This window comes from Toxotes jaculatrix, chromosome 2 (assembly GCF_017976425.1).
Source record: "Toxotes jaculatrix isolate fToxJac2 chromosome 2, fToxJac2.pri, whole genome shotgun sequence".
NCBI lineage: Eukaryota > Metazoa > Chordata > Actinopteri > Toxotidae > Toxotes > Toxotes jaculatrix.
Window position 1 is genome coordinate 11,435,512 of NC_054395.1, and position 25,658 is coordinate 11,461,169.

At 39.8% G+C, this 25,658-nt stretch overlaps 1 protein-coding gene across 2 annotated transcripts in view; it reads left to right on the plus strand.

Moving 5' to 3' along the window:
- The window catches only part of LOC121189373 (helicase ARIP4-like), a 76,603-nt gene that overhangs the window by 11,367 nt on the left and 39,578 nt on the right, over positions 1-25,658 (plus strand). The window contains exons 1-2 of one of the 2 annotated variants that reach the window (XM_041049432.1): positions 1,949-2,029; positions 7,594-7,756. In XM_041049432.1, coding sequence (XP_040905366.1) covers positions 7,642-7,756 — 115 coding nt within the window. In that variant the 5' untranslated portion in view covers positions 1,949-2,029; positions 7,594-7,641. Of the gene's footprint in view, positions 1-1,948; positions 2,030-7,593; positions 7,757-25,658 lie in introns of those variants that run through there. The other variant, XM_041049442.1, reaches the window with a different exon arrangement.

The following is a 25,658-nucleotide window of genomic DNA, read 5'->3' on the forward strand; positions in this document are numbered from 1 at the left end:
TCTTCAAAGAGCTGTTTGAGGGGAAGTTAGAATTACGTTTAGGATAAGGTTAAGGTAAAGGGCAAGGGAATATGTTATGCCAGCAAGGGTAAGTGTATAGGTCCAAATGTGTGTGTGTGTGTGTGTGTGTGTGCGTGCGTGCGTGCGTGCATGCGTGTGTGTGTGTGTGTGAGTGAAAAATGGTGTTGAATGCAAAAATGCGTGGTGATTTTCAAGCTGACTTACAAGCTCCGTGAAACAGAGGGAGGGTGAAGTGGAGAAATTAGAGGTTGTGTGTGTTGAGCAGTGTGTGTGTACAGTGTCCTTGCATCTTGGCATATATCTTTATATAACTTTATTTTTTCTAGTAAGCTGAACAGTGGCATTATTAGGCAGATCTTATGTAAGGCAGCTTACGCAAGCAGCTGTCTTCTCACTGCCCTCCGCCTTTATCATTGGTTTTTATTTCTCTCTCTCTCTCTCTCTCTCTCTCTCTCTCTCTCTCTCTCTCTCTCTCTCTGGGGCTTTCAAGATGTAATTACATGGTGTCTGTGGGTGCATATGTGAAGCAGAAAGTCTTCTGTATTTTGTCCATTAAACCCTCAGTACATAACATTTCTGTGAGAATGCTCCTATGTTATTTTCCTGAATCACCAGCTGGGGCTGTGGTGCAAAAGAAAGTATAGAGCTTGTACGTTTGCCCCATTAAATCAAAACGTACCAACATAAAGTGACTGCAGATTATGCAGAATCTTTTTCAGCTTTGTAGATTCTGTCTCAGTTTTCTGGTAAGAGTTTCCACACTGGCACAATGTATTTGTTATTGGAGCATTTCAGGTGAAGGGAAGGTGAAGGTATGCTGGAAAACAGCAATACATTCACAAGCTAATTTCTGATCGGAGGAAAGTTGCTCTATATTTGTACAGTTTTAACAATCCACATTTTCAGTTTCAGTTTCCAACAAGTCTTCCAACCTTCCTCATCATGGAACCAGTAATGAACATTAAGGTTAAAGCTGTGGAACGGTCATGGTTTGGTTGCATTTAGGAAGCAGTTGTGGTTTAAGTAAGTACGGTTAAGACTGTGCGATAGTCGTGGATAAAAGACACAATCCTGACCATTGGTTCCACTATTGGTTTCTGCGGCTGCTGGAGGTCACCTAACAATAAAATGTAACTATGTGTAGGAAAAAGCTGCTTGCACAGATGACTTATAGGGTTGTTGTTTTTTTTTTCATAGGACAGCCTCTCATTTTCACATAGATTGTATTAAAACAAAGAAATGATAAATGCAGTAAGCAGGCACAGATAGGAACACTCTGTTTCAGTGTGCAGTCCAAATAAATATCAAAAGCTCATGTCGTACATCAGTCTAACCCTTCAGAGGAAAATTCTTACTTCCTAGCATCAGGACGGTTTGAAGTTTGAAAAAGAAAACATTTTCCATTTCCCTCTTTGTGCTGAGGTTCAGAAATGTTAAGATTTGCTGCATTTCTGTGTAAAATGTTACTTTAAATTAAAAGTGTTTGGGTTTTGTCCTGCAAATGTTGCTACTGCAAAAGTTGTGTTCATACTTTTGCACAGTTTGACAGTCTTAATAACCTTGAAACTGTTTTATGAGACATCAGTATCTTTTCAGATACTGAGAATATTGAGGAGATTCCACAAGTGTGTTGTGATCTCATGCTGGCTCCAGATATAGTCCTATTTCTTTGCTAGTGGAATTTAGGTTATCTCGCTCCCCCCCCCCTTTGGTCATGGGGGTGTTTTTAGGACACCAGACAGACCAGGCTGCTCCCCTCCCCCCCTTCCACATCTCCTGTCTTTGTCCATGTCCCCTATCATCCTTCATGCTTCCCTTTTTTCCCCCCGACCCTCTGTGCTTTTTATATTTTGCCCTCATCAGCATCCTGTTTCCATATTCGCTGAATTTAAATTGCTTCTCACTCTGTCTGGCCCAGTCAAAACTAAAGCTGTAGACACAGTGAAATGTTGGCTAAATCAGACGTCCTTGGAGCACCTCCATGGCCTGCTGTGTGAGGTTATGTAAGGTAAGACGATGTAGGGGGTAAAACTAGAGTGGTTTCTTCTTCTTTTTTTTGATTTCTTAAGATTTCAACTCTCCTCCTGTGACTATTTTCAATGGAGTCTGAATGTGTTTGTAATTTTATGGTTGGTGCTTAAGCACAAGAGAAAGCTCTTTCTGTGCATATTGAATTTTTCTTATTCATTCTTCTCCCACGGTTGGCGTTTTTGTGTTTGTGTTACTCATCATAAAGACCAGTCTGTCTTTTCATCCAGGAGATACAGCACCAGGTTAAAATGAATTGCTGTTCAGGTTGCTATTTTGTGGTTGATGTGGTGACACCAGTGGCTACTGTGGTAACAGCAAGTGTGTCTAATCATACAGGCACACATGGCCTTGTTCATGGATGTATTTGTATGTAAGAGACACTTCTGATGAGATTTTTTGGGCTTGTTCAGTCCAACAAAAGGTCGCTTACTGGGCCAGTGTGATGAAAAACTTTGTGTGTTTGTGACTGCACGGCCATCTTGACAAACACAAATGTCCAAGACTGAGTGATGTTCGTGACTGAGTGAAATTACTCTTTTGGTCAGCTGAATGCCATGTGACTAAGTGATGAAGTGATGAGTTCTATAATCATCAGGGAGGTACTTACAGGCAATATTACCAGCTTAATACCTGTGTCACTAGCTTTACCAACTTTTCAGACTCCTTAACCAACTTTTTTTTCCAAAAAGCTCCTAGTGACAAATCTAGTGACTTTTTGGACAAACCTTAGCTACTCTCCAGAGACAAGAGTCACCAGTATTGTCCCCAGGGGGTGAGGTTGGGCTTTCCCTCTGCAGGAAGACCTCTCTGCGTGTCTCATTCAATTGACAGCTCTGCAGACATGAATGAGCTTCTAATTTGCTGAGTGATCATTTTACAAGTAAATATATCTGAAATCACAGCACAGCCATTGTCTTTAATTAATGTGTGGTGATTTTGTTAGATGAAATCTCTGTTATAAAATCAGAATATTAGCAGTGCAGAGCAGCAGCTTGGAAATGGCTTGGAAGTGACTGCTGGTTACCACACATCGTCACACACTGACCAGATTTGGTCGAGGCAGACAATGGCCACTACGCCACATTGGATCAAAGCTAAGTGCTTTTCCCGGTGACTCTACACCTTTAGCAATTACTTTGTCAGAAATTCAACAAGTGGCTAACAGTTTACATTGCAGAGAGATAAACCAGGGCCTGAGAGGATTCAGTTACTTTATGTTATTTTAATAAAGAAGACTATAATAGATAGTGAACAGTGCTGTCTGACAAGTAATACTAAAAGACTGAATGTTGTTTCCCATGTTATGTGAAATGTGCTCGTGCTCCAGCTTTTGTTTTCCGCAGTACATCCAGTACGTGTACATGCATCTTTTTCCTGTGAATCCCTTGTGCATGTGTAGGCAATTTGAATCCCACTCAGAAAAAGCTGACTCCACGAATAGGAATAAAAACTACTTACAGAGTGCAGATACACTAAGTAGTTGTTGCTGAAAAACCATAAATAGTTTCAAAAATGGGATTTGATATAATGAAAATCTTAAGGATCATATGTTGTGAGTCATAACTACCATTTCTTTTCCAAACTTGTCTTTTTGGTCTTTTCAGTAAAACACAAATTTAACATAAGTCTGGTTGTAAATTAAAATGACATAACAGCAACATCTCCCAACTAAATGTCTGCTCTCCAAGATGAATATGTGCCATCAGTCAAAGACTGAATGAATGCTTAGTTAAAAAGCACTGTAAGGTGCTGCGCTGCCTGTGTTGTTAGTGTTGTACTGTGAACAAAAGCTGCATTTAAATTCTAAATGTGCTCAGCTTCAATCATTTGATTCTCACATATCAGCTGCGTTTTTTGTTGTCGAAATGTCTTTCTTCATCACAAACAACATGAATGTTCCTCTTGTCTCATTTTAGTTTTCACTGATTCCTCGTGTAAATGGTCTCGTTCAAAGCCAAAACACGAAGATTCACCTGTGCCGCTCCCTGTGGAGCAGGTAGAATGTCAGATCAGTGCAGAGCTGAAGGCAACACATCGTGATGTTTGTGAAGGAGCTCCATAAATAGCATTTGCAAAGGGTGAATTCAACAACACAAACACCTGCAGAGTATAATGCAATCCAGGGTAACAGCCCTGCAATAAATCTTTCCTCTGTGAAGCTTTTTTTTTTTCTTTTTTTTCCATTTATACTCATCACTGTGGTAGGATTTGAGGCTGTAACTTGTGAATGACTTTATCTCATTTTAATATGTTTGTATCATTTTTATAGAACTGTATCAATATATGGTCTCCAGAAAAGTTGAACATGATTTTCACAAAATTATGCAGGTGTTCATATGTCGTGATCACCTCCAGGTAGTTTAAAAAGGTTGTGTCAGGTAAGAGGAGATAGAAGTGTCTAACCTACATGGAGCTGCTCAGAGTAGCAAACATATACTATATGTTATATAACAGTTATTTTATAGCCTCAAGGCCCGACGTGACCAAAACAGCTTGACCTGCTTTCCTCTGGTATATAAAGTTTCACAGAGTTTGATTGCAATGAATCCAAGTGGTTTTTGGCTGGATGTGATTTCCAAGTTATGTAGGGTAATGACAAGCTGTACAGTATGTCTGTGGGAGTTTCATGTGACCTACTTTGGAGTATGTGTAGTATAGTGTAAGTCAAGTCAGATTACTTTTAGGCAATGTTTTTTGACAGATTCGTCACAGAATCATGGAAGTTGCCCTGTGTCTTTTTCAAGTAGGAAACCCATTTTTCATCTCATCTGGTCTCATCTCATCTTTTAAAATGCTCAGAGAACTTCTTGTTGTTGCAGTGCAGAGTTTTAGATTTCATAATCGACTGAAATCACTGCCAAAGTGTAGTCTGCTTTTGTACCACTAATACTTTGGCCAGTGTGACCTCTTGATGACAGGTGCTTTCATGTCCTTACAAACATAGTTAGTCACTCTGTCTGGCTTTGAATGGCAGTGTTAGACATAGATGCACAAACAGTATGTTCACACACACCACTAATAGGCACAGAAAGACCAGAGACCTCCCAGCCAAAATCTGCAGCAACCACTTCCCTGGCATGTAATGTTACATAAGGATGTCACTGATCCAAGTACTGTATGTGCTTGTTCCCAATTTACTGTAGTGCACTTTCCCAGCGGTGGTTAGACTGTGGTTGATAACAGTTCTGAGACTTGTGGGCAAGGGAAGCAAGTTTTTAAATGAGGAGTGTGAGATGAAGCACCCATCCTACTGAAGTGTCCTTGAGCGAGACACAGGATTTCCATGCCAGCAGCAGGTTGTTTTGTGGTGGACCAGCAAAGCAGCAGAAGGTAAATTACCCCCATCCCAAAACATTTTAGCTCTGTCAGCAGCATGGGGATGTGTGCAGTGTCGGTTTGTCCACCGCCTTTTTTCCAGATGGAAATATCTCCACAACTATTTGATGGATTGTCATGAAATTTTGTACAGCGGTTCACAGTCCCCAGAGGATGTATCTGAAAGACTTTTATGACCTGATGATTCTTCTTCTAGCTCCACCGTGACACTGACATGTTTGGCGCAGAGTTAAATGTCTCGACAACAGTTAGATTGATTGCCATGAATTTTTGCACTCACATTCATGTCTTCTTCGGATCAGCTGGAATCACTTTGGTGTTCGTCTTAGCCACAACGATTTTTATTTTGTCCTAAGTAGCTGCAAAATTTACATCTCCACAAGCCTCAACTGTACTTTGTTCTCTGTGCTAATTAGCAAATGGTTGCATGCTAACACAGGAAATATTATCTTTATATCAGTATGTTGACATTATCACTGTAGCATTGTAATTGTAGTTTAATCAATTGTAGTTGATTTTTTATGCTCACAATAACCTGCATTTTATATCTAAGTTCCTTCAATTATAGAAGGAAACTTTAAAGAGGTTTAAAGGGGAAAATTTGACAAATAATAAAACAGTGTAACATGGTTGCATTGTCGCAAAAAGTCCTAGGGAGGAGGTATACAAAGTTACTGAAACCACAATAAATTTTGATTTCTTTCAAAATATTTTGCTGAACTTCCCCTAACCCATGGTAGACAAGAACAATTTTGCCTTGATGAGGATCAGTGCTGTAGCAGTAATTGCCCCTGTGTGGTCAGGGGGCCCTTCACACAGTCCTTGAGCTGATTGGAGATTTCACAGGAAAATGAGCAGTAGTTTTTATTTCTCTCACTTTGAACATGAGTGGAATAAAATTAGATGCAATGAAAGCACGATAGTTATTTTGCTCACTACTTTCCTGCCATCGCCCCAACCACACTGCAGTATTGCACTGGTTTCCAATTCTGTAGTAAGACGTGCCTTCTGTGGTTATACACACATCTGTGTTTTGGGAAACCAGAAGAGTAAATCAGAGTTCACCAGGTCCTTGGTTACTGGTTTTCAGCCGAGCAACCAGTCCATGAAGTCTAGCTTGGTTGGATTTATGAGGCTTGTAAAACCGCCCTGTCGGACCAATAAGTCAGCTTGGCCAGAGCTACCTGTTGTGTAATCTGCTGTGCAATGTTATGCAAGGTGAGCTGGCAGGTGATCAAAAGGGAACGTTGCTGTGATACTACTGTGTGTCTGGCCTCATCTGAGTGGGTGTACATATAATTTAAAGCCTTTGTTTTTAACCAAGAGAGACCACAAAGGCCATAATTCTTGTGTATGTTGGTAGATTCATGCCAAGAAAACATTTTTGCTATAACTCGCAGTCCTTTGTGAATTAATGTGATTTATAGAATTGCCTAATTTCTCTGCTCAAAATGTCCATAGTGTCAAGGCTTCTTTAATATTGTTGCTTTTGATTATCATATCTAATAATCATGTGTGCCTGTATGACTGTTTAAATTTAAATAATGATTACGACTCTTGTCGTATAGGAATACAGAATTAAATCGCTGTAAAACCAAAAAAGGAACGAAACTTTGCTTTTACCAAACCACAGCTGATAATGAAGGGTACGACAGCAGCCTGTGGTTTCAGTTTATGATTGTTTCACTCTGGCACAGAGAAAAAAGCCTGTGAGTAATGTGAGTGCAATTTTGCTGCTGCTGAGAGATGGAGCTTTAAAAGCATCTTAGAAACTGCTGAGAGCTCTTCACCTCTCTCATTGTGTTTCTCTCTGATACATTTCCCTCTGTCCATCTGTGCTGCAGCTCTGTCTTTCATCTTCAGGCCATGATGTTGGTTATGTCTCTCACTCTTTCACAGATGGCTTTTAAAACGCTTCTGACCTGCCTTCTAGTAAATTTAACTTTACCTACGATGCAGCAAGAACAAAAGAATTTGATGCATTTCCTTCCCCCAGGAAGAGAATACACAAACTATACGAATATGCAAATTTTGTTGGTCAAATTGATATAAAATATCTCAGATTTCCACACAAGTGCTGCTTTCTGTGCCTACTTCAGAATAACTTTGCAGCACTATTTAATACAGGATCCCTGAAGATTAGATCAGATCTCTCCTTTAACTGCAGTTTAATGTACTCAGTACTCTCTGTACTCTTTGCTTCAGGTGTGTGCAGTGCAGCCATGCTGAGGTAGCAGCAGCCTGCAGGTCAGGATGTCTGATGAAGAAGAGGAACGGCTGAATGGCAGGCAGAGGGAGGAGGAGACCTGTTTCATCAGTGATGAAGACGAAGACAATGATGGAGATGATGAAGATGAGGGGATACCTGGTGAGTCAGAATTAAGTCCAGCTCACATTGCTCCCGGTATGTTTACTATTAAAGGTATTATATGTAAGTCTTCTCTGCCGCTCCACATGGTTTCTTGACTGGAGGGGGTTGGCGGTGGTGATAGCTGTTGCTTGGCGAGAGCTTCAACCGTCATTGTGTTTACAAAACAAGAGGTGAGAATATTCCCTCTGGGCAGCGCTATTCTTCTTCTCATGTTGGACTGAGGGCAGACTGGACAGTGACTCGCTATCACAAAGTAGTATTATGAGACAGGATGAGCCGACCGCTGGATTAAATTTGTTGGAAAAAAAATTCTTTTACAAAGAATTTAAAATGCCAAAACATTAGTGGAAATGGTTGTGACCAAGAATAACCTTGAACAAAAGAATTAACTGGGAGGGAAAACAAATTAACCCACCATGCATTCAAAAATAATGCCAAGTATATATTGTATTCATCATTTAACGCCATACAAAGTGCTTGATGATGTGGAACTCAAAGCTTTGTGGGGGCCATACCGTCTGTTGCAGTACTTGTTTTTCTTATGGTTGAAGATAGTTCTTTATGTCTCTGGCTGTATGTTTGATATGCTGTAGTTTATAACATCTGTATGAATTTGTGATAGTTGCCTTAAGTGTCAGTCTGAAGAGTGAACTTAATCCAAATAAACAAACAGAAGCAGCCTGAAACACAAAGGTTTATGGGTATGGAGACAGATGTTGACACCTGGTGACCATGATAAAAAAGGAAGTGAGGACAAAATCTCCATAGTTTTACAATTTTCTTTGTTCATTATTTATTTCTGCTTCCAGAACAATCTACAGCTTCTAATTTCTCTATTTCCTCATCTGCCAGAAATATAACATTACATTTAAAGACTTTTTTTTTTTTTTTTTTTTAAATAAATGTTGTCATGAGAACAAACTGAACCAGCAGCTGTACTATCCACTTGTGTGACCAGACTGGCTCTCCTCATCAGCTTATGGCCTTGTGCCCTCCCTCAGGAAAAAAAATTCCACTAAACTCCCTTGTCTCCTCCTCTCCTCGTGTCCTCTGTTGCCAGTATATGTTACATAACCCAATGATTCATCTATTAGATCTATTAGATGCTGAGTTGTGTGTGTGTGTGTGTGTGTGTGTGTGTGTGTGTGTGTGTGTGTGTGTGTGTGTGTGTGTGTGTGTGTGTGTGTGTGCGTGCGTGCGTGCGTATGTGTCTAGCAGTGTGTCTGTGTGTAGGAGGTAAGATGTAAACTTCAGTTGGATAACTTATATGGCGTCAGTCTTTTGATGACTTTGACCTTTTTTTAGGATTCAAAATGAGAGATGGAGGGAGGAAGGCCGGCGCAATCAGAAAGCACCTTGTTGACTACTTGTCTTAGATTTCATAAACTAAACATCAGTTAATGAGGGAGAAAAAAAGAATAAGAGATTTAACTGCAGGAGTAACAGATGTCCTTGTAATCTGCTTCTTCTCTTTTCTTTTGTAAAGCTTTTGCTTTTTCACTCATAGCTGTGAGTGCCTAATCTTCTTCTTCTGTTTTTGTGAGAACAAAAATGAGTTTCAGGCTTTGAAAGACTGGATATTTTGTCCAAAGCTCATGTTTTTTAAGTGCTGTTGGAGGATTAAGGTGTAATGTAAATGCAGGCTTTCTCATTTATATACATACAAATGAATAGCGTTAGCTTAGCATGAAAATTAGAAAACGGGCTGTACGGCTGTTAAAAAGCTTGTGTGATTGTACAGCAGTTACAAAATCCACCAATAAAGCTCACTAATTGACACAGTATATCTTGTTTGTTTAATTCGTATAGGACAGGAACAGTAACTTTCTTGAGTTTCCACTGGTTGCCTGGCAACTGCTCCTTGCCAAGAAACAGTCAGATAACCCCCTGTGAATTTTCATTTTTACACTTAAAAGAAACAAGAATAAAATGTTTAATTTTGTGAACTAGCGCTTGTAGGCAGACTTTGTAAACATTGGACAGAGCCAGTCTAGCCCTTTCTCCCTGTGAACCAGTGAAAAATTGGATATTTTACTTAGTATAGCATAGTGATGGGCATGTTGTGATTTCATGTCCAAGATTTTTAAGATTTGTTTAGAAAGTGATCTAATTGATTTTAAAGCAGTCTTACTTTAAACCAGCATGAAATACAGTAGTTGATCATTACACTGAGTTACACTTGCGATGCCTCAGTGAATGAATTTGCAATACGTCTAAATATAGCTATGCTGTGCTTCAAAGTGTTCCTCCTGTCCTTGATGTGTGGCAGTTTTGTTTATGTTTATTAGAGAAATCCAGAAAGTCAATTTATCAGTTTTTCCATTGTATGTGACAGCTTAGCAGCTAATTGCTCTGCATATCTCCCATGGATGTACAAAACTGTGTCATCTGCGTAGTTTACAATTTCTACATCATCACACACATTAATGTACGTTTTTTTTGAGAGATTGAACAGCTTGCTAAAAATGATTACTATCAAAGGTCAGGAAACACTGTTCCCACTACTCGTCCTTTGTCTAAATGTGTCCTTGAAGGCTAAGTACATTAGCCTCATTCAGAGCTTATCTATTCCAGGCTGCAGATGTTTTGCCAACTGTTCAGCGATTAGTTATTCAGTAACTTTTGTAACAGCATGCAGTACACTGATAGGCCTGCAGCTTCTTAGTTGCTGTCTGTCACCAGTTTTGTTTTTGTATGCTGGAGTTACAACAGCAGTTTTCATAACACTAGGGAATACACTCTACTCCACTGACTTCTTTATCATGTAGATTTAATGTGGTTTTAACATTTTTGACAGCCACAGACAACCGAATGCAACCTTTTCATTCTCACCCTGTTACATCACAGGCTCAATAAAATAGCTGTTAAAATATTTTGCGACTACAAGGCTGTCATGTCAGTGCAATCACTGATCCCATTTATCTTAATCCTCCACACAGTGGACTTTCTTTGCCAGTAATTCCTTTTGCCTGTTTAGTGATATCAAGAAAATCCTTTTTTTTTTTTGCTGAAATCTAATTATTTCCTTCCATTTTATTTAAGTTTCCAGGTCTTTGACAATTTTCTTCCAACTAATGTAAGATTGTGATCTGAAGATCTCCCGTAACAAACAGTTCTTTAGCGTCACACTTCTTTAAAACAACAGATAAATGACCCAAGAAGACATCCTTATCAGATGTAACTGTCGATAGAGAGTATGATGTCAACTCCAACACACTCTAATGATTTCAGTTTGCTTACACTGAATTTGTTCCATAACATAACTGATTAACCTGGTATAGTATAAATACTTTGCAGAGTGGTTGGAGTTACGTTTCAAAGAGACACAGGTTTAACAGTTGCTCAACAATCTTTGTGTTGGCTCCTTGTATGTAAATATCCACCAAGGATCCCCATAGGCTAGTTTTGGACTCCCAAAGTATTTTGGCGGGATTTACAGTCGGAAACATTTTAGTTCTCTGTTGTTTTATTGTTACACTGTTGATGTGCAGTGTATCTGCAGCATAGCTGTCTGTCTGAGAGCCAGATTTTAATCTCTAGTGTCATCCAAATTCATTAAAGTTTAGAGTTTATCACTTCATTACCTTGCACTGTTTCAATATCCAAACGTTTGGCGAGGGAGGGATTGTAACTCACTGCTTTGGAATCAGTGGATCCATGTGCAGTAGCTGGGCTTTGATTTGAATACCGTAATGTCGCATTTGCAGGGAATCTCCACGCCCAGGTTGAAGATGAATACCTCTGCATAATAAAAGAACAGTGCAGAGAAAGTTGGTAAGCCTCTGTATCTTTACAGGGGTGACTCCCTTTCCATTGTTGCATTGAAGTTGATGTTTCGGTCCAAACTTCAGAACAGTCAATTACACAGTGTATGGGCTTCACGAATCAAGGAGAGTAAGAATTTGTCTTTGCATCTCAGGTGTGATGAGATGACTGTAAACAAGCTGCAGTTGCTCCAAACAAGCAAAATAACAATGAGCAGATACAGGACTGAGCATGCAGAGTATAAAAATCTCAAGAGCTTATTGTCATCAAATGAAGCGACCAAATTCTCAGTTGCGGCCAGCACCAGCCGCCATGATTCATATTTAAAAAGTTAAATTCTTGGATGGTATTTTTACTACTTTGTGGTCAACCACATGCACTAAGACTTTCCTTACCATCCTAGAAATAGCGATATGCAACATGTTATTATATATCAGGATACAATCTCTCCATCATCATCTCAGATTTGAGTGTTATTGATCTTCAAAGCTTCTTCTCTGGAAGAAAGCAATTAAAGTGTATTGCCCTGTATGTTGATCTATTTTTTTTTTTTAGAGGGAAGGAGCACCACTCAAAGAGATGTTGGCTGTTGTTAGACAACATATAATTGGTGGTAAGTCATTTCTGTGCTGTTCAACCAGACATGACTGCCAACAGCTGGACGTTCATGCAATCAAAAATGCAGTTAGACAAACTAAACAAAAGCTACTCAGAGTGCCCCACTACTGTTTTTCCAAGCTTAATATGTTTTTAAATGTTGTGCTGATTTAGTCACCTCTGGCTGACCTTGTTTGCAGTTTGAGATCTTCTTTCAGCAGTTTAAACAAGTCTCTTTTGTACTGTCAGTCTGTGGGGGAAAAGCGTCTAGGCTGCAGGGGGATTTTATTAGTTGCTCTTGTGTGGTTCTCCAGTTTTTTAGCTGTCTTAGTAAATACATGGGTCAGCCAGTTCACCTTGTGCCATCACAGATTTGGAAGTGGCAACAAATATAAAATCCGTTGAGTTTCCGGTCTGTAAAGATCTGGGATCTCCTCATCATTTGCTCCAGTAACATGCACGTTTTTTTTTTCCATTGCGATTGAAGATTTCCAGTGAGATGTGATTTAATGCGGTCTGGTGTTTAAATGCTCCAACGCATTTATGTCGAGATGGAGGGCATGTGCAGAAAAAGCACAGCCCGAAAGTAATCAGGTCAAATCATTTACACAGTACAGTTTTGATCAGTTTATGAAAAAGTTTAAACGTCCCCTCTGCATTTCGGTCTGTTTGGGTGGAGGATTTTGATTCTGTTTGGGCTTTTAGACTGATAATATTATTTGTTTATTAGGCTTCATGTAAATGTACCTAGTGTTGGATAACCCTTTAATGTGACAGATTGCTTGTTATGTTTGGACCTCGACAGCAGAGACCTGTGAACCTGTGAAGAACTCCTAACACACACACACACACGCACACACACACACACAAACACACACACAGTTGGTTTCTGTTTCCTCTGTTGAGCAAGCACACCTCCTTCTTCTCACTCTCCTCCACATTACTGCAGTAGGACCCTGTTTGATGCCATATAGTGTGTGTGTGTGTGTGTGTGTGTGTGTGTGTGTGTGTGTGTGTGTGTGTGTGTGTGTGTGTGTGAGGGAGAAGAAGAGAGAGAGATGACGACGATGATGATGATGATGATGATGATGATGAGCCATTAATCATTCAACAAAAAGGGGTTCAGGTCCTCGTGCCTTCCTGCTTACTGCTCAGGCTTATAAAACATGTTTGCCACATCAGTTGTGCAACACTTTGTATAACTGACCCAGCATAGCAGCTGGGTCATAGCAGATTAAAAACTGTGTCATCTTAAAATAATTGTATAATTATTGTATGTATTATTATTTGAAGTTGAAGTGTTGGGTGCTGCATTTCCAGTTGAGGATAACTGCATGAGCAAGGTTATGAAAGAAGGTGTGAACTCCAGGCGACTGAACATAAGCTGAAACACGGTTGCAGCAGTGGTTAGGAGGTATAAGATGAGCTATGCTACTAAGAGAAGGAGCAGTAGCCGTGGTCAGAAAGTGATGTCGTGCACAATTCGCTATCTGCTCAACCTTGCATTGAAAAACAGATGGGTAAGCGATTCTGACTTGGCACAAGGATTATCTGTTGAAAGTGGTGTTTCAGTGACTAATCAGACAGTGCGAACAGACAGAGAAAGCCATTGTTCACAAACCTGCAAGATTAAACTTTTGCAAAGAACATGAAAAGAAGCCTGATGAAAGCTGGAAGCATGTTCGATGAAACCAAAATAAATTAGCCTGGATCGGATGGGGTCCAGCATGTGTGGTGTTGACCTGGACAGCACTACTACACTGACAGCACTGCGCTGACTGGTAGTGGAGGCAGGATTGTGCCCATGTGGGACTGCATTAGTGCAAAAGGTCCAGGTGAGATTAACTTTATAGATGACACTATGAATGAAAGTCTCAGATACTGAATGAAAAGGTGACTCCCAGTCTCAAGGAGCTTTGCAGGAGAGCAATTGTCCAACATGACAACGATCTTAAACGTACAGCAGAAACCACACAAGCCTTTGTAAAGGAGAAATGAAGTGAAAACTATGACCTGGCCAAGTATGTCCCATGACTTGAATCCAGTAGAACACTTTTGGAGTATTTTAAAGCAAAGAGGGTAGAGCAACAAAACCCCTCCAGCAAACAGCAGCTGAAAAGAGTCATCTGAATATCAGAACATCTCCACTTCACAGATTTGCGGAAAGACTGGTATCTACCATGCCCAGGAGGATCGCATCTGTCAAAATATAAAAAAATAAAAACGGAACCTCACTGATGAAGAGTGTGCTGACTTTTGCTGCATCTGGTTCTTAAATGTGGATCTTTTATTATAGTTTCATTAGAGTTTAGTCAAACATTTCAAAAATAATTGGCTTCATCCTTCCAGATCTCTGGCTAAAAAACAAATAAAATAAATAGGATATTAATATTTTAGTAATTTGGACCAGGGATGTTCTCAGTTTTGTTGGACACTGTATACTTATGTTAAAACTTATGTAACTGTATCATGGTATTGCAGCTGTGGGTGGGTAGTGCTCTGAAATTTCTTCAATGTCTCTGTGTTCAGCAAGATCTGTTCCAAGATCAGTTGTTGCCCAGAGGACAGAGGACAAATAATCAAACACTCATGTTGTGAAAAAATAAACGAGGTTGACATTTTCTTTAACAAAGCTGATGCTTGGCAGACGGATTTTAAAGCTTTAGTTCACTAATGAAAATGCATCAACATAGAGGAAGTTTTAACTAATTGACGATACTGTAACTGTGTCAAAAACTGAAGCATCCTAAATATTCACTGTTGTTGCATGATTATTTTCACACATTTCTTAATGAATGCAAACCAGTTTACAGTAGGAAATTAAAGTCATGCTTCTGAAAATTGGCAGCTTTGCAATGTAATGTAAAGCATTCATTCATTCATTCATTCATTCATCTTCTATACCGCTTGATCCATCAGGGTCGCGGGGAGCTGGAGCCTATCCCAGCTGACTATGGGCGAGAGGCAGGGTACACTCTGGACTGGTCGCCAGTCAATCGCAGGGCTCACACACACACACACACACAAAGAGAGACAACCACTCACGCACACACTCACACCTATAGGGCAATTTAGAGCAGCCAGATAACCTAATGTACACGTTTTTGGGATTGTGGGAGGAAACCGGAGTAACCGGATAAAACCCACGCAGACACAGGGAGAACATGCAAACTCTGCACAGAAGAGCCCAGACTGGTAATGTAAAGCAGTTTATATGAAATCTCACAATTATCCTGTGGGACTGAACTAAACACATGCATCATAGAAGCATTTATTTGAGTGCACTTTCTCTTGTGTTATTCCTTTTCCATGTGTTATTCCATTTGATAGTTGTAGTTTTCAAACTGTGCTGAACCATGAGCATTTATTCCTTTACCTTACATGCTTTAAAATTGAAGTTTTAACTGAACATCACTTTTGAAACTGCTAGAAAATGTGTGTTTACTGAGCTCAATGGTCTTGCATACTGCATGCCGTCTCTGCTCACATTGTAGTTACTGGGCTAATACATGCAAAGGAAAAAAAAACATTCCTGTAGTTTTTGAGCCACTGAGTGAGATTGTGAGGGAAATCTTGTGTTCTGTATCGATGTTCAGTACAGTTCAGGAGGAAGACTCGAGTTCAAGCTCTGAGTTTGCCATCTTGTCTGATGGTGGAAGGAGTGAAAGGTCTGATGGGAAAAAAAAAACACATTTCCATGTTTATCTTCTTCACTTTGCAAGTCTATTTTGCTCTTGTGACATCATCACCCCCCGCTGTCTCCTGCGTCTGTCCCACTGTTGCCATAACAACCATCACCAGGACGCCAGCCCCCTCAGAGTTGTGACAGTTTCCTCCTCCAAGTTCAGTATCCCCCTTTTCTTTCTTTTTCTACTCATTTGCTTTTCTCCCATTTTCATTCTTTTTCACTTCTGTTTTCTTCTCTTTCAACTTTTTTCTTTTTTCCTCTTCAGGTATTTACCTTCATTCCTCTCCATTCATTTTGTTCTTTCTGTCCCTACATTTTTATTCGTTCTCCATCTAACCCTGTATTGTCACCTTCATGTCTGTCTGTCAGTATTCTTTGTCTACATATTTCCTGTTAAGTACTTTATCAGATCTGCTCTGAGTTCTCTGTTTCTTTCTTTCTCATTTATGTTCTCCTCCTCCTTTAACACTATTTTCTCCATAAGTACAAAGACAGAATTGTGAATGTGTCAGCAGCAAACACCATTTAGATTAGAGAAAAATACAATATGAGAACAAAGAAAGTAATAAAAAATTGAGTGGGAGTTTAATATTTATATGATGGAAGCATCCCAAACACAAAATGTGTGAATGGAAATGTGTAGACATATGGATTGAAGCTTTATCAGGATTTATAATAATAAAATAATCCATTTCCACAAAGAATACCACAGTTTTGTTGATTGTGAAAAAAACAAATTGTAACAATGTTATTACCAATTAAAATAACTCTTCATCTGTTTCATGGAAGTTTCATAGCTATCTGGTGCCTCACTCCTGTTATAAATTCTCTGAAGAAAGTGAGGCTTTCTTTATTTTTGATTTGCTTTTTTTTCCTTTTTTTTTTTTTTTTACTTGGAGAAAGTCAGGTTTATTTCTAAAAAGTTGAATAATTAGTTTCCTTCTCAGCATCACAGCTTTTTTTTCCTCTGGAGATGTTGTTATGGTGACCACTGGCACCGCATTCAACACCCATGCATACATAGCACACACATACATATGGGAAATGACACATTCAGTCGCTATTTGCAGGCATTTTTAGAAAACGTGTTTGGAAAAAGTCTTCACATATGCATTTCCAAGCATGTATAAAATGCTGGTTTCTCATTAAGGTTGTGTTTATAAGCCAATGCTTGGACCCATGTATATATGTGTTAATATTTTCCCCAATTTAGAGGGAACATTGCACAAAAAAGATGATGCAATGGAAACGTACCACTTGAGTGAGATTGACGGTCAATTGGAGACAGACCTTTTCCATAATAAACTCGAGAGAGAGAGAGAGAGAGAGAGAGAGAGAGACGGGCAATGAGAAAGGGAGAGAAGCTGGAGAGAAGCTGGAGAGAAAAAAAAAGACGGGCAGAAAGACATTTTCATCTTCTCTTCACATTAGTCGATGTATATTCTTAGTTTTATGGAAGAAATATATATGTCTACACAACAGAAATAAAAAATGCTAACCTTCAGATATGTTACCTTACACTCTCTGGTGAGGATTTCCATGGCTATGTAATGTTTTGATAAATAAGGTCATTGTACATCGACTTATTTATTAAAATATTGAATATTTAGGATCTTTGCATCAATGTTGATGATTTACCTTGAATTTTTTTTGTTATTTCATTCACAAGACTATTGAAAAATGGACAATTCATCAACCCATGCAGTTACTAAAATAGTTTCATCAGTTGAATTCCCAGAAAATGTGCTGTAATATATTCTGTGCACATGCCAACAGCCTCAGGTGCACTGGAAAAGAGGGAAAGTTATCTCAAAGAAATGGTGCCAGCACACTAAATTAATTCTCCCAACAACTATCAGACATCACATCTTCATAACACACACCCCATATGTGACCAGAAAGATTGGCAGCATAGACTTAATCTGAGTTTGTACAAGTGTGGGTCTCAGATTGAACCCCACATTCAATAAACTTCAGATGATCATATTTTCCAATAAGTATCTATATTTACAATTAGTTCCTAGCATACGAATTACATAGACAACTAAAGAGTAATAATTTACAATAAAACATAAAAACATAAAGACAGGGCGTCTGAGAGCTCTAAAGAAAACAAACAATGTGAACAGACAAAAACATTCCAGTGATGCCAGTGGTCACCATGACAAAAAAAAAAGCCCACTATACACTTCTCAAAACTGGGAACACAAGTTCAGATTAATCAGGAGGTCAGATGACCTGACAACACCACATCCACCGCAGATAATCGGATTAACAAGACGATCTTTGGCACAAAGTTACATTTGACATTAAATAGCTTACAGCTAGTTCCACTATCTTACTGTGCAGTGTAACAGCTCAGTGTGTGTGGTGTGGTAGAGCTCTGATGCTAATTTAGCTTGTTGAACAATAATAAATCCACATCATAAAACTCATGGACTGTGTAGTGTAATAGTATTACTAAGCAAATGACTGATGTTGTATTGCCACACGAACAGGCACACTCACACAACTTCTATTGTATCAAATTGTTATAGACACACAATGAAGCACAAATACCAACACATTCCAGTCCAAACCAGACCAGACCAGTCTATTCACGATGCAACATGTTCCCACTTTTGGACAGGAAGTTAAAAGACAAAATAAAAGCATCAGACCGCTTCTTTTTTGCTGAAATGCAATACTGAATTGCGACATGTTGTGATAGAATAAATAATTAGGATTATGATAAAGTTTATTTGTATGGAACTTCTCAAAACACACAAAGCATGCAATAAAAACAAAGACACCAATATAATTAACATGGCAGAAATCAGTAAAACATACTCAAAAATATAAAAACAAGAGCTCAAGAATATAAGACACAAAAATAATATATAGGCTAGTTTTAGGGAGTAAGTTTGAATGAAGATAATGATTTGGGCGCACTGATTCAGCAACGACCTGCCTCCTGACAGCAAATACACATTCAGTAATTGGAAAATAATTTGGAGCCATGAGGTACTTTAAAGCACTCAAAAAAAAGTTTCTAAAAGAAATGTGTAACCAGTATAGTGATACCAAACGTACACATACACTTAAGTGTTCGACCAGGGAAGCCAAGGGGACCCAGGGAAGCACATATAAGGAAAGTAAGGTTGGTCCTAGATTTGAACCCTGGGGTACTCCACGTGTTAGCCAGGCTGAAGAGGCACTGTCACTGATAGAACTAAAAAAAATCTACAGTCTGAGATATGTATTGAAAACCACCACAAAGCTACACAAGATATACCCATCCAGTGTACGCAGAGTTTTTTTTTTTACTGAATTAAAGACAAAACTCTTTGATGAAGGAGCCATTGAATATGTGAGAAAATCTCTTAGAAAACAGAAGTACAGGGAATATAGGAATATTCACACACTCTCATCCTAGAAAAAAGAAGAAAAGTGTGTGTGTGTGTGTGTGTGTGTGTGTGTGTGTGTGTGTGTGTGTGTGTGTGTGTGTGTGTGTGTTGAGAAGGAGCAGGGCCATTCTTCAAAGAGTGACATTAAGAAATGGACTTGGGGAGGTGGGACCGGTCTCCTAAAATAAAATCACCCTCTTCAGCATCACAGCGCTGCTGGGATGCCTGTTCTGGGTCAGGTGTGTGTGCGTGTATGTGTGTATGCTGTATATGCGTGTGTGTCCACCTTCTCACTGTGTACCTCAGGGTTAGTAGTGCATGTGTGGGTGTGTGTGAGTCTGTATGTGAACAGATTGAGGGTTTGTGCTGCATGTTATTGGCCCTCCGCGGCTCAGATGAGGCTGTCATGAGGTTTAGTCACATCTTTCATAAGACACACACACTCACACACATATGTACATAGACGCGCACTGGCTCCAGAGAGCAGGAGAGTAATAGTCTGTTAATTAGCCTGTTGCTCCTCTGCCTGTGTGTAGGCGTGGGTAAGCAGAGTACACTCTGAAGAAAAACAAGTAAACATGTTTCCTCCCACGAATGCTACAGACACCTGGTGGTTTAATCAGAGACAAGATGCATCACCTTGCCAACTTTGGACAAATTGGACTGGTGGAACAACAGGTATTTACTTTTAAAAAGGAGACTTCCAGCTTCCAAACAGAAATGAACAATGGTAGCACTATTGTCTTCTCAGTACACAATGTTTTCATTCAACATACAGTCCGCAGTGTTTTAGTCAAGGATGACAACTTTGATTAAAACTGTTAGTCAAGCATGTGGAGTGAAAAGAGGTCACTGGCAGAATTATCACCAAACTCTGCAGCCCTACAGAACTTTTTTTGCCTCTCATCGGCCCTCTTATCGACCTTGTTTCTGGGGAAGCAGGGCAGCTGTTTCAGGCAACCAAGTTCAGACAAACGAGACAAAGTTAGCGACTAGCTGTGGAGCCTTCAGCAGCTAAAGAGCCAGATGTTTTTCTCTGGACCAAACCAGAGCTTATAGGAGGGTAGATACTGAAGGAAAAACCCAACTCCTGATGAAAACTAGTGTTGCTTTGTGTCAGCTGGATGTGTAATTAAGCAGCTTGTTAGCTAACACATTATCCATAACTTTTACAGGAACTTTTACAGACTACAAAGAAACGGGGTTGGGGAGTGAGTCTAAATGCTCTTTAGATTGTTGAAATCAAATTGAACAGGCCACCTACATGATTGATGTACAGCGTAATATTGTTACATGTCAAATTTGTGTGCATCTGTTGACTCTTCCTCTGTTGAGGTATTTAGGCTTGTTGGATGGATGGATCCACATAATATCCATCCATATCTTCAGTGACTACAGCTTTAGTGCACTTTTTTTATGGTTATGTTTAGGCACTTGGTTGGGGAAAGATCGTGTAAAAAAAAAAAAAAAAAAGTTTCCTCTGAACATAATCCAGCTTGTAAATGTGTTTTTGGATTGAAATTAAGTAGTTAAAAGTAAAATCTGACAAGAAGAATGGCCAATATCAAATTCTCTAAAGTTTGGCAGAACAACAGAAAACAGTCAAAACACATTTCATAACGTGTGTGTGTGTGTGTGTGTGTGTGTGTGTGTGTGTGTGTGTGTGTGTGTGTGTGTGTGTGTGTGTGTGCATGACCTGATTAAGGGATGCACAAAGTGAAGTGTAGGAGGTGATACAGTAACACCAGCTGGTCCACATACTGATACACCGGACTGCCAGATCCCACTGTGCTGTGTGTGCGTGCGTGCGTGCGTGTGTGTGTGTGTGTGCGCGTGTGTGCGTGTGTGTGTGTGAGTGAGAAACAGATGAGGTTTTGTGTGTGAGCAGACTTCAGATCAGGTAACACTCTGGCTCATTGTCAAAATGATTATGAGTTAGAATAACTCATCAGCGAAACCACCTGCCATCTTTGTTCTGAATCATGTGTTAGCTGTAGACTGCTGCAGAGCTGTTATACACTCATCTAATCATGTTCACATTTTCATTACTGCCGATGTGAAGTCGCACTGACGTCACTGACCTGGAGTTTATTTAGATCGACCCTTTCTGGCAGCGATCAGGAGTGGAGAATCCCTGGTAACCCACAGACTCATCAGATCATGTCGAAACATATTTGGTTTTCTTTTTTTTGAAAAATTAACATATTTACATGAAGTTTATGTGAGGTGTGCAAATTGGGACTTTTTCTGCTCATGATTGTCTTTTTATGCAACACAATCAATGTGAAATGTTTTTAAATCTGCAGCTGCATCACCACTAATCTTGAAGAGTTGATCTTCACACACAGAGCTCAAGATACAAAATTGATTTACACTGCACTCAGAAAGTATTCAGACCCCTTCACGTTTTTTCACACGTTACGCTGCAGTCTTATGCTCAACTCATTTCCCTAATCAAACTACATTCAGTATTCCAGAATGACAAAGCGAAAACAAAATTTTAGAAATCTTTGCAAATTTAATTAAAAAAGGAAAAATTGAAATATTGTACTGACATAAGTATTGAGTCCCTTTACTCAGTACTTAGTTGAAGCAGCTTTGGCAGCAAATACAGCCTTGAATCTTCTTGAATATGAAGTGAATATGAATATGAAAACCTTTGCACACACACAAAATCCAAAATATGCTATTTGAGCCATTTCTTCAGTCAGTGACAAGTAAATAAAACAAAAACATGTGGAACTGTGCAACACATTTAGACTTATTTGTGTCTCTCTCTGGATTTGACTTCAATCAGCTATAACATGTCCTCTGACAGCGGTATCACTGCTGTTCAAGCTGCCTAAACAGTGTTTAAAAAGTCATATTCACTTGTAGGTTGTCAGTAAACACAGCGAGGTCAGTTGTTGAAATTGTATTATGTATTGTAAATGACACCAGTTACTTAACAAAATTGCAGGAGTAGATTTGTCACCTTTTTTAAGGGAGGCTGTGAAAGCACAAAAAAAAGGAAGAAGAAAGAAAAGGGTAACAAGTTCAGCACCAATTGGCTCAGCATGTTCAAGGTATTAACAAGACACGGCATGCAAACTGTAAAACTCGTGCTGAGGTTCAAGATCCATTTCAGTTTTGACCTTGAAAACAGCAGCTGAGAAAGCAGGCTTAGCACAAGGTCCATTTAGTAGGTGTTCTGGAGCTTTTGATCATATTACACAATCTCCTTATCAGCACGTGAACTCCGAACCTCAGATTTTTTTTTTAAGCAAACGTGGATGAGAAGTCCTTGAGGTGCTCAGAAAACTCCAAATAAGTTAGCCTTATAGGATTTCTGTTATCTTGGTTTTAAAGACATCATTAGTAAATGTGAACCAGAGCCTCCTGCGTGTCCTCTAACACCTTTGGGTTTTTTTTAAGACAACAAAAATGGCTGTGACCGAGGTCAGGTCAGGGCTTTAGTCACGGTTAAACTCGTTAAACCGCTTTAGCTGGAAATGAAAACTGCCCCCCTCCTTTTTTCACTCTGAACTTCACACTTTCAGCTTCCTTCTCAGTATTTCACTGTTTTTTTTTATTACTTTAATGATCCCTCCTGGGGAAATTACTCTCTGCATTTTTTGCAGCTGACTTTCTCAGTCATGTGAGCCCCTGTCTCCTGTTTAAAACTTTATATAAACACACACAAAAAGCTCTCTATACTTTCTATAACTATGAAGTTTGATTTGTGTTTTTGTTTTGAATGGGTTGTTTGTGCAGTATTATTTGCTTGATATTACGTTTACCCATTAACTTTTTGCCCACTGTATTCTGTTGTATATTTACTTGTAAATGGATGAATTGCCACTTTGCCCATCAGTCTACACTCAGTAATCCATTATGACGAAGTAAAAACATGTTTTTTATGAATTTGTGCAAATTTATGAAAAATCAAAGACTGAAATCTCTTTACAAAATTATTCAAGGCCCTCGCTCTGTCTCCCCAAACTGTGGTCAAGTTTGTCCAGTTGAATCGTCCTTGAGGTGTGTGTAGATGACTGGAGTCCATCTGTGGAAAACTGAATTGATTTGGACATATTAATGCCACAGCAAAGGGTCTGAATTATTTAAAATTATGGATTATTGCGTGTTTGTTTGATGGACACGAGTGGCAGTTTTATCCATTTAGAATTAAAACTACAACACAATGAAGTGTGCAAAGCGTGAATGCTCTTTGAGGTCACTGTGAAGTTTCAGTTCACAGTGACTGGTGCTCTGTCTGTTTTCCGATCTTTGAGTGTGAAGAGGTGTTAAGGGCTTTGCTCAGGGGGGCACCTCAGCGGTTCAGTATGCTTTGACATGTCATCCAGTCAGGCCGCAGTTAAAGGCGAGGCAGAAAGCCTGCTGTCATAGCCTCTTTCTGGCTGTGTCACACTGCCTCCCCGATCTCTCTCTCTCTCCAGAAACTCTGTGACTTTATGTGTCTGTCATCTCAGCACAGTGAAGTGTCACACTTTCAACCAGCCTCTCCTCGAAGGCTTTCATAGTGTAAACTCACTCACCAGAATGAAAGACGAGAGCTGGAGAGAGAGGTTCAAAACCTGCCCTTCTGTCACTTTACGCTCACTGCGTAAAGTGACAATAGTCAAATTGTGTGTTTCAAAGATTTAATCTGCTTCACCATTATGAAAAGCAACAGTCTATGGGATGTCTCTGTTAACCAGGTGTAGAGCACATAATAAGGATGTAGCTTGTCGCTGGGGGTTTCTCCGAGAGCCTCAGGGGACGAGTTTGTTGTTGTTGAGACTGTGCATTCACACACTGCGTGCTATATTGCATGATGATGCCTCAGGTGATAAGTTTAGTTTGTGGTGTTTTATGTCTTTATTGGCACAGCTAGTAGAAAGCATCACATATACGTTGGACCTTAAAGCTACAGTATGTAACATATCTTAACGTGGAGAGGTGCTGCAGAGGGCTGCCATGACCCTGACTCATTGAACAGCCTGGCAGCAGTGCAGAGATATTCCCCTATAAAGTTTTTGAGCGAGCCTCGCCCTTCTGACCAATCAGTGAAGGCCAGAGTCAGGGGTCGGAGGTCATGGCTGTCATTCAATACATGAACGTGCTTCTGGTATATTACTCCTTTACACCCAGGCTTCAAACTACCATTAGTGATTCCTGCACTAGCTCAGGCAGCGTACAGGCCGAGGATGCAGGTGAGGGGCTGGGTGGAGCGTGACGTAGCGGGGACAGGGAGGGGTGGGAGGAGCGGGGGAGGGGGTTTGCTTTTGAGTCTCATTCTGGCTTAATTTCCAACAACTAAATAGACTAAATAAAATATAAAAAATGAATAGAATGAATTTAAAATAGGATTGAGACTGAAGGTGGATATTCTAAAATAAATAAATAAATAAAAGCTGTGCAGCAAAGTATAGGATTGCCCATGAATGTTAAACAGAATTGACAGTCCTCTGAATATATGTATAAGAATAATTTCAGATGAATCTGAAATATAACAGATATGATGGATAAAGTAAGAAGTAAAATTCCTGATGAACAGTCTGTCTCGTTATGAAGTTTTAAAAAAATGAATCTTTACTGTCAGGAGTCTCTTCTCCCAGAACAGAGGAGAGTTATTGTACTAGAAGGAAGTCAAGTAGAGGTCAGAGGTCAGATTAAACTACTGAACAGGATGTTAAAACGTTCAAAGCAACCTCACCTCACTCAGCTATCATTACAGTGATTCTTACCACGTGATGCCTAGGTAATAGAAATTCAACCGATAACACTCTGAGAGGAGCCATTTTGAGTGTTTTTTTTCCTCTGATATTTACAAATATGCAGTGCAGGAATTTCACCTTTCACCTCAGCTTTGTTACTGTAACTGAAGGGTCTGAATTCCTCTTCCAGCCCTGAACTAAAATAAAAGAAGTACTGTGACTCAAAATGCCATCTCTCTCTCTCTCTCTCTCTCTCTCTCTCTCTCTCTCTCTCTCTCTCTCTCTCTCTCTCTCTCTCTCTCTCTATTTCCCTCACTCACCCCCCACCCTCCCCCACTGGTCAATCTAGGTTATGTAAACAGTGAAATGCCAGCTGCTTTCCTTCCTCACAGGAGGCGTGGCTGGATACCAGAACTGTGGTAGTGTGGCAAAGGTGAGTGTGTGTGTGTGTGTGTGTGTGTGTGTGTGTGTGTATGAGTATGAGTATGAGTATGTTCGTATATTGCCAGGCAGTCCTCCACTTCACATTGCTGCTATCACCACCTCCTCCTCTCTCCTCCCCCACCTCACTATTTCTCACTCCGCTGCCCCTCCCCCAGGCTCATGAGCAATGTGGGTCAGTGTATGTAGCCATGTGAGACCAGGCTCTCACCTTGCACCACTGTGTGTGTGTGCGTGTGTGTAATCCCACACCACCAACATAGGTTTAAAAGGGTCTTGGGGTTCACAGGGTTGTTTTGAAATGGCCTCTTCCCTCATTTTCACTA